The sequence below is a fragment of the Bufo gargarizans genome, chromosome 2, assembly GCF_014858855.1.
Source record: "Bufo gargarizans isolate SCDJY-AF-19 chromosome 2, ASM1485885v1, whole genome shotgun sequence".
NCBI lineage: Eukaryota > Metazoa > Chordata > Amphibia > Anura > Bufonidae > Bufo > Bufo gargarizans.
Window position 1 is genome coordinate 700,120,959 of NC_058081.1, and position 13,052 is coordinate 700,134,010.

A 13,052-nucleotide genomic window follows, 5' to 3' on the forward strand; every position below is an offset into this window, starting at 1 on the left:
TATGTCTTCCGTATCCGTTTCGTTTTTGCGGAACCATCTATTGAAAATTTTATGCCCAGTCCAATTTTTTCTATGTAATTACTGTACATGCCGTACGGAAAAAACTGAATAGAAACGGAAACAAAAAACTGAACAATGGGTCTGTGAAAAACGGACCGCAAAACACTGAAAAAAACATACGGTCGTGTGAAAGAGGCCAATGGTTTTCAGAGGGAGAGGTGGGGGAGATTGGTGCACTGACTCTTGTAATGCTCGTGTTGGTGATCATGGTATATCACACTCCATGATAGAGCTCCATTGTATCGTCTTCTTGTTCTGCAAGTTTTCTCTCTATCACTTAACTTTATTGTCTTAAGGCTCCACTAAATCTTCAGGTTGTACAAGCCCTCCTCTACCTTTAATGCTCTTAAACTTCCGTGCATGTTGTCAGTCTCCTCTACCTTCTAACTCTTCCATTTCTCCAGTCACCTCCACCTTCTTCCTCTTCTCATTTTTCTTGCTCAGGATCTTCTGGCCTCCACCTACTTCTTCCTCACCTTTCCCTTGTTTCCTTTACCTTCCTCCTCACTTTTCCTCATCTGCTCCACCTTTTCACTCATCTCTTCCTCCCATTTCATCTCCTTTGCCCTCTTCTACATCTTTTCCATCTTCTTTCTTGCCATTTTCTCATCTTTTCAAACTTTTTTCTTAACTTTTCTGCAGATTTATCATCATCTCCATGTCTAGCTACTCTTTTCCCTATCTTCTTTACCTTCTTTCTCACCTTTTCCTTGTCTTCCACCATTCTTTCCTTGCCCTCTAAATTCTTTTTCACATTTTCCTTTTCCCATCCCTTCCAACCCTTTCCTTGTCTTTTTCTTGTCTCCTCCACCTTATTCCTCACCTTTGCCTCATCATCTACACCAAGGATGGCCAACCTGAGGCTCTCCAGCTGTTGCAAAACTACAACTCCAAGCATGCCCAGACTGCCTATAGCTATCAGCTTACATGGTGGGAGTTGTAGTTTTACAACAGCTGGAGAGCCGCAGGTTGGCCAACACCTTCCTCACTTCCTTCATCTTTTTTCATTGACTCCTCCACCTTCTTCCTTGTATTTCATCTTGTCTTCCACCTCCTTTCTTCTCTTCTCATCTCCTCCACCTTTTTTCAGACTGCTTTCTTCTTTCTAGTCTTTTCATCATCTCCTTCAACTTATTCCTTACCTTTTCCTTGTCCCTTTCATTTCACTTCTTCTACAACTTCTGTTCATCTTCTGCTGCTTTTTCTTCAACCTTTTTCTTCATTTTTTCCACTCTCTTCCCAGACTTTTCCACCTTTTTCCTGGTCTTTTCTTTTTATAGTCCACCACCTTCCTTGCCTTTTCCTTGCCTTTTCCACCTTCTTACTCATCTTTTCCTTACTTTCTCCACTCATTTCCTCATCTCCTCCAGTTTTTCACTTTTTTCCTTGCCTTTTCCTTTCTCATAATTTCAATTTTTTCCATGTCTTTTCCTCATCACCTCCACCCTCTGACTTCTTTCACTGTACATCTTTTCCTCATCCCCTGTGGCTTTTTCCTTGCCTTTGACTTGTCTCCATCACCTTCTTAATCTTTACCTTGTCTCCTTCACTCTCTTTCCCACCCGTCTTTTTCATCTTCTTACTCACCTTTTCCCACCATTTTCTGCTATTCCCACCGTCTTCTGCTACTTTTCCCACTGTCTTCAGCTTCTTCTTCCTTAAAGCTTCCTTGTCTCTTGTCTCCCATTTCTTAGCTTTTTCTCTTCTCCACCCACTTCCTCACCTTCCTGCCCTTTTTATTGTTTTCCCCAACTTCTTTGCCTTTTCCTTATCTCCTCTATCTTCTTCCTCGTCTCCTCCACCTTCATCATCTTCACCTTCTCCCTTGCCTTTTTCTCAACTCCTCCATGTTCCTAATCTGTTCCTCATCATCTTCACCCTTTGGGTTCTTCTTTATCCTCGTTTCCTTTCTATTCTTCTTTGTCTTTTGATTATCTTCACTTTCTTACTCATCTTTTCCCTTCTCTCCTCCACCTTTTTCTACAAACTTTCCTTATCCTCTCACCTCTTTCTTGTGTTCTACTCTTTTTCCTGATCTTTTCCATTCTCTTCCTTGTTTCCTTCACCTTCTTACTCTTCTTTACCTTGTCTCCTCAACCTACTTTTATTTCTATTCCTCATCTTCTCCACCCTCTTCCTTGCCTTTTTCTCGTCTCCTTCACCTTATTCACCATCTCTTCCACCTTCCTCACTGGACTTCCTTTTCATTCATTTATGCATTCTACAAGTCTCTTTGATCTTGTTTTCCCACTCCAGTGACACCAGGAATGAAAATTTACATAGATCCTTTTACATATGAGGATCCCAATGAGGCCGTTCGTGAATTTGCCAAAGAAATTGAAATTTCCTGTGTGAAAATTGAGCAGGTTATTGGAGCAGGTAAGTGGTTGGTCTAGCCCATGTGTTTATGCGTGGCCAATCGACGGATCATCTGACCATTTTTTTGTTCTTATTGTAGGGGAGTTTGGTGAAGTTTGCAGTGGACACCTGAAGCTTCCAGGAAAAAGAGAGGTTTTTGTGGCCATCAAAACTTTAAAATCAGGGTACACGGAGAAGCAGAGGAGAGACTTTCTTAGTGAGGCCAGCATCATGGGCCAGTTTGATCACCCCAATGTCATCCATCTGGAAGGAGTGGTTACCAAGAGCTCACCAGTCATGATCATTACAGAGTTCATGGAAAATGGATCCCTGGACTCCTTCCTCCGGGTACGGGACATGCAAGAAAATATATGGTTTAGGCACGGGTCCGTAGCATCTGGTGATACTTTAAGGTATCCGTTTCCACTGCTGTAGCGATGGGTCTCTAGCATCTTGTTCCATTACTGTGGTGATAGGCCGTTATTGCCTGGTCCCAGAGTGGTGGTAATGAGCCTGCAGCAATTGGTTTTGATGCTGTGATGATAGGTCTGTAATGTCTGGTTCCACTGCTTGAGTGCTAGGTCTTTAGTGTCTTTTTCCACTGCTGTGGTCAGTATTTTCATGAAAGGACCCTGAAAACATTTCATTTTCTTCTCCCTACAGCAAAATGATGGGCAGTTCACAGTCATTCAGCTGGTGGGCATGCTGAGGGGCATTGCTGCTGGTATGAAGTACTTGGCCGATATGAATTACGTCCATCGGGACTTAGCTGCTCGTAACATCCTGGTGAACAGTAACCTGGTGTGTAAAGTCTCTGACTTCGGCTTGTCTCGCTTCCTGGAGGATGACACATCAGACCCGACATACACTAGCGCCCTGGTGAGTAATGTCTTTGTCCCCCGGTAACCGTGAGGCTCAGCTCTAGAGAACACGCTGCTGCTATGCCATCGAGCTTATGCTGCTCATCTAGGGTACAGACCCTGTATGTGTGGATCTATCTATAGGAGAAATGCAGATCTGCTGAGATCTCAGGGAGTCAAGCTGGAGGTACTCATGCCCTGCCTCCCCCGTCCATGCTGTAATATTGGATAGAATGCAGACTGCCACATGACCTATTCTTCACATTACTTCATGTTTGACTCCCATTTGCTGCAGGCAGAATTGTGACATAATTTTCTCTGTGTTGCAGGGAGGAAAGATTCCCATCCGGTGGACAGCCCCTGAAGCCATCCAGTATAGAAAGTTTACATCCGCCAGTGACGTCTGGAGTTACGGCATCGTCATGTGGGAAGTGATGTCTTATGGGGAGAGACCTTATTGGGACATGACAAACCAAGATGTAAGTGGCTGTAGAGGGACATCCGAGATGAGACGGCACAGTGGCGCCCAGACTGCGGGAGGGGAGATCTGAGATGAAGCCATTAATTAATGGCAGACGAACCAGAAAAGATTCAGATTGCTTTAATCTGGACTGGACTTGGGTTAATTGCTCTTTACTGCCTTCATTAAATGCTCTGCCTCAAACTCTGTATCCGAGCATTGATGGACAATTAACATGGTGACCTTTAGGTGTCAGGTAGATGACAGAGCTGAATAACAGGAGTGTTCTCTTTACCTCCCGCTGAATCTCCCCCAGTTATCCTATTGTTCACAAATTAAGAGATGAGGACAAATCACAGCCGAAAACGAGACCTCCATTACCTCATGCCTCATTTGGCTTGCCCCGGTCATGGTGCTGCAGTGGGTGATGCTTGAAGACACATGGTTGAAGATCTTTATTCACAGCAGCCCGTATATCTATTCTCATAGCGACCACGTGAAGGGGCCACACGGAATATGCAGGACTCTTTCATACAATGTCTCTTCTTACGTTACAGGTCATTAACGCCATTGAACAGGATTACCGCCTTCCACCACCCATGGATTGCCCAAATGCACTCCACCAACTAATGCTGGACTGTTGGCAGAAGGACAGAAACCACCGGCCTAAATTCGGCCAGATAGTCAACACCTTGGACAAGATGATTCGTAACCCCAACAGTCTGAAGGCCGTAGCACCTCTATCGTCTGGGTACGATGTTCTGTCCTTCATATTTTGGATGTTATGTAGGTCAGAGAAATGTAGCTTAACCCCTGTTCTGTGGTAGGTAAAGGGTATTGCCTGGTTATTGGTGACAGACCTCATTACCTGTTATTTTCCCCCATGATGTGTTTGGTTCCTTCTCTTCCTTCTGATATCCTGTTTGGTTCATTCCCGGACAAGATGGTGATGGAACATGACATAACATGAGTGGTGGCCCCTGTGACCCTGTCCAATATACAGGCAGCGGTGCTGTGTGGAGTTCAATAAGAAGCTGAACAGATAATGCAGGCTGTCCTCCTTATGATAAGACACAGGTCCCCACAATCAGCGGTAAATAGCTTGTAAGAGTAGTAAGGTGACAGTGGCGCTATAGACCTCACACCTGAATTGACCTGGAAGAATAGGACTTTGGATTAGGTTAGTGGTAGATATTTAACGATCTTCCTGGCTCATCCTGATTCTGTGTGTCTTACAGAGTGACTCTCCCGCTCCTGGACCGTACAGTCCCTGATTACACTAGCTTCAACACAGTGGACGAGTGGTTGGACGCCATCAAGATGGGTCAATACAAGGAGAGTTTTGCCAATGCCGGATTCACAACCTTTGATGTCGTCTCACAAATGATCATGGAGTAAGTAGTGACAGGGCTGAGCATGGGGTTCACCTTTGGGACACATAGCTGGCACCTAGACATGTAGTCCCTGGTGTCTGATCCTCAGGCCCCACGTGTCCTGTATAACAGTAGTATACTGTACGTTCTGCTCTCTGATGAATTGCAGCCGCTATAGATTCATGGTATCCAGCCAGCCCAACTCTATTGTGTGCACTCTACCAATATTTGCTCTCCCTCTTGTGAGAGACGAGCCCTGCAGGCGAATAAACACGTAGCCGAGCGGAGCACCGCTGTATCTTCTGTCTATTGTGTCATGAGCATCTCCAGACCTGTCTGATGGAGAATTCCTGCAGGATTAAGGAGACGCCTCCCGGTGTAAAGAGAGAGTTGACGGCCACGGGTCAGGGCTGAGCGTCTGGCAGCAGCTCAATCCTCATGTAGAATGTGAGGTTCACGGCTAATAAGTCTACTTTCACACAACAGTGAAAAAAATGGGCATAAAAAACAGACACACGGTCGGTTTTTCATGGACATTTTTCAACCATTTTTGCATCCATTTTCAACAGCCCTTAAAAGTGGATGATTTTTATTTTAATCCCAACCCTTGTAGTATACATAATGTCCCCCCATAGTGGCCCCCAGCAGTAATAACGTGCTTTTGTTATGCCCGAAAAAAAAATTACCTCCTCCACTTACACGCGTAGAGGTAGTTGTTCTTCTTAGAAAGCTGAGGGACCTGCGCTCCCAGCGTGATAACGTCACCTGGCACTTCCAGCATCAAGAGCTCCTGTCTCTGCCCTTGCTAGTGGAGTATTATTATTATTTAACCCCTAATAGGCCCTTTTCCGTCAGCGTATCCCTTTTGGATGGCCATTACATGGGTACACTCCTGTCTAAATGGCCGCTTTTCACTGGCCGTTAAGAAAAAAAACAAAAAAAAACATGACCAGCCCCATTGAGTTCAGTTGGTTCTAAAAACGTGCGTGTGCCATGTGAATGTAGCGCAAGGTGGAGCAGATGCTGGGTCATTGCAGTGGGTCTGTGTTGCCTCTAACTGTCTTCTGTTTTTTTTTTTTTCTCTAGAGACATCCTACGGGTCGGGGTAACTTTGGCCGGTCACCAGAAGAAAATCCTCAACAGCATTCAGGTGATGCGAGCGCAGATGAACCAGATCCAGTCAGTAGAAGTCTGATCGAATGGCGAGTGCTTCCTCATCCTCACACTTCCTAATGTACTTGGGTTTCGAGCCTTCCCCTCTCTCCCAACCCCACCTTGGTACAATGAAGTTTCGCGAATGCACCTGATACGGACAGGACCGTCTGTTGTCACCAGAAGCCACCCTGATGGTTTCACCCTGAGAGCAGAGCTTCCCTGGGAAAAGTGGGGGATCACGCTTTGGGGGTGATGGGAAGAATATTTTTGGAATATTAGATCTGGATTTGTACAAATAATAATTTTACAGTAAGTCATAAAAAAGGGCTTAAAGAATTATAGACCAATGGACGGTGAGGAATGTTTCCTGCACAACAAGAAGCAACGGTCCTGACCAAGAGTGCAGCACGTGGATAACCTCACGCCATTCCTCCAGGGACCGACCTGAGAGACGAGAAGAATTTATTTCCATTAAATGGACCCGCTCCATCTAAGAATATATAATTCTACATCTTGGAGATGTTACAAGAATTACCTAAAAACAACGGCTTTTTCCATGGAAAGGAAGATGCCGCTAAGACTTGTAGTGTTTGTAATAAAAGACAACTCCTTTCTGCCGAGCCTGAAACAGTTTTGTGAGTTCTACGTTTTTTGCAATCCCCCCTTTCCCCCACATTCCAAGTCCCGAGCGCACCTCAAGTGACATTTGATCCATATCATGTGCACAAACCTCAGTGATGATGTCATCACTAATTGCCAACCCCCTCTTTTTCTCAGAAGACTTTCCCAGTACGGTCCGTATTAGACTTAATGACAAAACTCTGAAGTGTAAAAAAAAAATATCACGCTTTGTCGTCAGTGTTGTCGTCGTTTGGAAATCTGTTTCTTTGTTTACAGAAATGACTTTTTTTACATTGTTTTTTGGATATCGGTACTCAGAAAGATTGAAATTGCTTAAAAAAGAACTTGAAAAAAAAATCACAAAAAAAAACTGGACAATAACCCTCTGCACATCAATCGTCTCACTTGTGATTGGCTGATGGACTGAACATGGCCGCCCTCACAGAGTACTTCATTTCCGCATCATTCACCTTTGTGTGTAGCTTATTATATAAGCTTTTCTGATGTGCAGTGGCTCTGACCGGCGAGGAACTGAAGACTAAATTAACCCCATGGGTATGAGTGTAGCACAGCCAATGACTTCAGCCTAGTCTAGGATTGGTTCTTCAGGAGACTCTGATCTCAGGTCACCTATGCCTGCAGGATGTTCCTCACCACAGTCTAGAACCTTTGTGTCCATTCTTTCTGCTCCTGCCTGGGGTTATGGGCAGGATTATGGCGTAGCATGCAGTGAGAAGTGAATGCTTATTTCCCAGAGGAGACCTCTCCTTACTACTAGGAGGAGTGTCCTGCTTGTCTTTAGAGACAAGAGGGCTGACCTGTGCCACCATTCTTAACCTGACGTACAGTGGATCATGGCGGCACTGGTCCAGGCCAACGTTCATTACTATAGAACTACCAGTAGCCAGTGACAATCACGTTCTCCCTCTGTAGACACCTAGTATAGAAGAAGCTCCGTTCCCCTGATTGTGGCTCTGGAGTTTGTGTGATACATTTGTGTTGTCCTTGCGTGGGATATGAGCTCTTCCATTCAGAGTGATCAGACTGGCCTTTATGTACCATGCTCTGCTGGTTGCCGTCCTGGGTCTGATGGACCTCATGTTTCCAAATCCCATCCTTCTGCACAGCCGCATCCCCCTTTACATGGCACCAGTGATAAGTAAGGAGCACCAGTCAGGAGGTCAGAGGGATCCACCTCAAAGTGATTGTCATTACAAGGTTCTAGAGCAAACCAATCGGTCTATTAATTGGTATGGAGTCTTTCCATCCACATTCCCTCCCATGTGGACATCTATAGGGCTACAAACCAGTTTCCTCCCGGTTTGTGGTGGCTACGTCTCAATCTGACGGTAAGGGAAACTAGGTTTGATGGCATGTGATTGCCAGCTCTGTAGACCAAGTGCAGGTGTGTGGAGCAGAGGCTTCCATATTTATAGTCTCGGCCCTCTTTCTCGAGTTTGGCGGTGCTTCTCATCTTGGGGAGGGTGGGGTATAAGAAGCAACACTTTGTTCAGGGGGTACAGATAGGTGTGAGTCCCCTATCACTGCCTGCCTACAGTAAAACATTGCCACACAAATCTCATTCATGACGTGTGTGAGGCCGGCGTAATTCTTCACATCTGTTCCTGCATCGCCTTAGGGGATGAGTTGGGGGGGGGGGCTGGGCCCGTGACTGTGCTTCCATTGTGTGATGTATTCTGTAACCGGGATGTGACAGACGAGACAGCGCAGAGCAGGGAGGAATGTCACGCGTGTTTCTGCTTATTTATCTTGTTTGCTGTGCAGGAGTACACGCGTGTCTGGAAATAATCTGAGAACCATCAGATCCCGGGGCCTGGTCCACAGCGAGGGCACCCTCTCGTCTAGCTGTCTGAAGTGCCATGATTTCTTCCAGTCAGAGCTCAGTGTTTGTAGTGACTGTTTACAGAGACTCGTGTGAGCGGCTGGAGTCATCCATTCCTGTCCGGTCTGAGCACCTGAGGCCGGGAGGGGGGAGAAGGTAACGGTCAAGGGTCTAGACATCTCCTAGAACCTCACCAGCATGTAAAGGAGCAGAGGTGTAGTAGGGATCTGGGTGTAGAAATTCCTTCCGGTCTCAGTCAGGTGTAACATTGTCTCCACCCTACAAGCGATGAGAAACGCCAACACTGTGAGTCCCGTCCAGCCGCTCCTTCCCAGGAAATCAGCGCAATCATGCGAGCAACTTCTTGTCAATAGCTGAAATAAATACTTTGTTTATAAAAGAGGGTCTTGTCGTGTGATTTGTGCACCGATTCACCATCATGGACCTTCATATGTATCCCCCACTCATCTGCTGTCCACATGCACCTGGGCCACCGAAATGGTATGGCTACATACACACAACATAATATAAGACTGGGGAAAACCAAATAAGAGAAGGACTTGGTTATTCTGGTTACATGTAAGCTAAGCAGCAGTACTCAATGTCAGGCAACAGCTGCAAAAGCAACTACGACTGGATAAAAAGAGAGAGAAGCTGCAATCCCAACGTAATAATTTATAAATCCCTTGTAAGGCCACATTGGGAATATGGGGTTCCGTTCTGGTTCACATCTACTGTAAAGGATATTGGAGAGGTAGAAATGGGGTGTAAAGTCTCTAATAATGAGGGGAAAAAATGCCTTAGAGGTGATCTCATTTACATGTATACATGTGTGGCCCATGCAAAGAACTGGCATGTGATTTACTCTTTCGAGGGACTTTACAATGGACCCAAAGACATTCATTACATGTGGAGGAAAGGTGATTTAGATATCAGTATAGGAAAGGGTTCTTTCCAGTTAGAGCAGTCAGACTATGCAGGTAGTCATGAGAGATACTATGCCAACATTTAAAAAAGGGTGATTTGAATATCTACTGGTAGATAGCATTGATGGTTATCATTAATCTAGCCATGAATTTTGTATACTTGATCTGGGTAGGGTAGAACGTGATGGACCTGGAGTCTAACGCTTGCAAGGTCAGCCCAAAATACACAAGAGCCAAGAACAGCCAATGGCAAGAATCTGAAGGCAGTATGGTGCATTTTATTAGCTCATCCAAATAGTCCATCAGAACGGATTATACAGTTACGAATGTTGAGTGGTGTCCTATCTATGGGGCACACCTGAGCTTTATCATGCACGATCCAAGATGATCCACCATCTCACAGCAAGTGACCCATTTAACTCAACAAAACCTGCCGCCTGGATGGAGGATTTAGGGTTTAGAATCGCCACTCAACCTGATGTGTAACAAGCTCTCACATTAGAGGAGGTAGACTCTACACCAAAAATAGCACCTCCCTTAAATTCTGCTCTCCCAGAACTTCCTCATAAGACACCAATGGCACAAGTGGCATCCCTGGTACAGATTTTTGCATTGGGGCCGGGATGTTTGCCAAGTGATATAGTGGCAGCAACGCTTGATTGAAAAGTCCCCGTCAGGAGACAGATATAATACACTTTGAGTCACTGGGACATTCACTCCCCACAGTAATGATAGTGGAGACAACATCAAGTTGGTGGACCTACAGAAGTGTTCATAAAATAGCAGTGAGTTTAAAAAAGCTAATAAATTACAAAATCATTATTAATTTAATTTCCATAAATGTAAATGCACTGGAGATACTACACAATCAATTCCAAATCAACACCGTAACATTTCTTCAGGATAATTCTTTACAGAAAGTCAAGAAAAGGGAATTTTAGGCTGCTCCAAAAAACAGCAGTGCCAGCATTTTTCTTTAAAAACTAAAAAATTTAATGTATACCGTATATGCCGGCGTATAAGATGACTGGGCGTATAAGACGACCCCCAACTTTTACACTGAAAATATAGAGTTTGGGATATACTCGCCGTATAAGACTACCCCTTTTTCAACACACACCAAAGAAAAATTTAAAAAGCATTAGATCTGATTTCAATATGGTAATTTTAATTCATCCCTAGATACCACTGCCATCCCTGCATCCCACCACCATCCCATGGTATCACCACCTTCCTTGTCCTCCCTCCCTGCCTCCCAGACCCTAAACATGTGCCACCTATACCCTGAACATGTTTTTGTTATGTTATTCTTCATATTCACATATGCACATCTGCGCTGCACTTACCGGCAGATACGCCGCACGGAGATCTCGCACATGCGCAGGAGCGAGATGCGAGCGGCCGTGAGGATCCCGTGTATCCACGCTCGCCGCATGAAATCTCGCACATGTGTAGGAGCGAGATGCGAGCTGCCGGGAGGATGGCGGTACAAGGAGCATACAAGGTACAGAGCAGGGGGGAGGCATACAAGGTACAGAGCAGGGGGCGGTATACAAGGTACAGCGCAGGGGGGGGGCATATGCCGTGGGTTACATCGCAGCTCTCAGCTGCTGGGGATACAAGGCAATAGCCCGGGCTCTCTCTGTTGATAATTCGGGCGTCCCGGCACTGCAGCGCCCGCCATACCCGGCGTATAAGACGACCCCCCACTCTAGAAAATATTTTCTAGGGCTCAAAAGTCGTCTTATACGCCGGTATATACGGTAAATTGAAAAAATGTTTCAGATGTCGCTTAAAGAGGACCTTTCACTACAATAAAAAATCTAAACTAAGTATGCTGACATGGAGAGCGGCGCCCAGGGATCTCCCTGCACTTATTATCCCTGGGCGCCGCTCTGTTCTCCCGGTATAGGCTTCAGTATCTTCAGATTTTCGGCTCAACTGCGAGGAGCCTGCTCTAGTTCTCCTGGGCGTCTCCTTCTCCCAGGCTGTAGCGCTGGCCAATCGCAGCGCTCAGCTCATAGCCTGAGAGGTTTTTTTCTCCCAGGCTATGAGCTGAGCACTGCGAGACGCCCAGGAGAACTAGAGCAGGCTCCTCCCAGTTGAGCCGAAAATCTGAAGATACCGGAGCCTATACCTGGAGAACGGGGCGGCGCCCAGGGATAATAGTAAGTGCAGGGAGATCCCTGGGCGCCGCTCTCCATGTCAGCATACTTGGTTTAGATTTTTTTTATTGTAGTGAAAGGTCCTCTTTAACTTTGAATTCCTGAACTAATATTTAGTGGAGGAACCATTGTTTCTGAGAACGGCTTGACGTGTGTTGCATGGAGTCAACCACCTTCTGACTCCACTGAGAGGTCTTCCAGTCCAGGACAATGGGTCTACATTCCACAGCTGTTCTGCATTTTGGGGGTTTTGCCTGATAAACCGCATTTTTGATGGCACCCCACACGTTTTGTATGGGATTGAGGTCGGGGAATTGGGCCGGCCATTCCTTTACTTCAATCCTGTTTGTCTGTAACCAAGATGTTGCTCACTTACTACTGTGTTTTGGGTAGTTGTCATGTTGAAAAACCCATGTCAAGGGCATTTCTTCTTCAGCATAGGGCATCATGATCTCTTCAAGTATTTTGATATAGTCAAACTGATCCATGATCCCTCATATGTGCAGGATTTTTGCACCACCATGCTGTACTGTCTTAACAGTGGACCGTGGCTTGAATTCAGTGCTTTGGGGTCCTCTGACGTACTGTCTGTGGCCACTAGATCCAAAAAGAAAAATGCTACTTTAATCAGTCTAGAAACTGTTGCACCATTTCTCTGTGTTCCTTGGTGAGTTTATTTAGGACATGTCTTTTTTTTTTCAACAGACCTTTGCTCCTTGTTCTTTCGGGTAACTTGGCTTCACATCGCCATCTTCTGATTGTAGCAGGACTCACTGGTGACTTCTAGAGTTGAGCGGACACCTGGAAGTTTGGGTTCGACCGGACTTCACAAAAAAGTTCGAGTTTGGGACCCGAACTTGAATCCGAACTCCATTGAAGTCAATGGGGACCCGAACTTTGGAGCACTAAAATGGCTCTAAAAAAGTCAGGGAAAGGGCTAGAGGGCTGCAAATGGCAGCAAAATGTGGATAAGAGCTCGGCAAGTGCTCTGCAAACAAATGTGGATAGGGAAATTACTTAAAATAACATAAAATACGTAAAAATAAAATAATAATCTTGATCTAGGAGAAGGAGGTCAATATGGAGTAGGAGGTTGAGGAGGCGGTGTATGTGGTGGTGTAGGTGGAAGTGGAGGAGGTAGCCAACACAGTTTTTTTTTTGTTTGTTTTTTTAAAGTATTGTTTATTGTTGTTTTGCCACAATCATTAATCATACAGGAACAATAGTAAAA

The 13,052-nt window shown here is 45.4% G+C and overlaps 1 protein-coding gene across 2 annotated transcripts in view; it reads left to right on the forward strand.

Moving 5' to 3' along the window:
- EPHB2 (EPH receptor B2) overlaps positions 1–9,124 on the forward strand; it is a 100,373-nt gene extending 91,249 nt beyond the window's left edge. For both annotated transcript variants that reach the window (XM_044282421.1, XM_044282422.1), the window contains exons 10-16: positions 2,317–2,439; positions 2,519–2,766; positions 3,082–3,297; positions 3,608–3,757; positions 4,296–4,489; positions 4,977–5,132; positions 6,198–9,124. In XM_044282421.1, coding sequence (XP_044138356.1) covers positions 2,317–2,439; positions 2,519–2,766; positions 3,082–3,297; positions 3,608–3,757; positions 4,296–4,489; positions 4,977–5,132; positions 6,198–6,306 — 1,196 coding nt within the window. In that variant the 3' untranslated portion in view covers positions 6,307–9,124. The remainder of the gene's footprint in view (positions 1–2,316; positions 2,440–2,518; positions 2,767–3,081; positions 3,298–3,607; positions 3,758–4,295; positions 4,490–4,976; positions 5,133–6,197) is intronic.
- Positions 9,125–13,052: the final 3,928 nt, after the last annotated feature.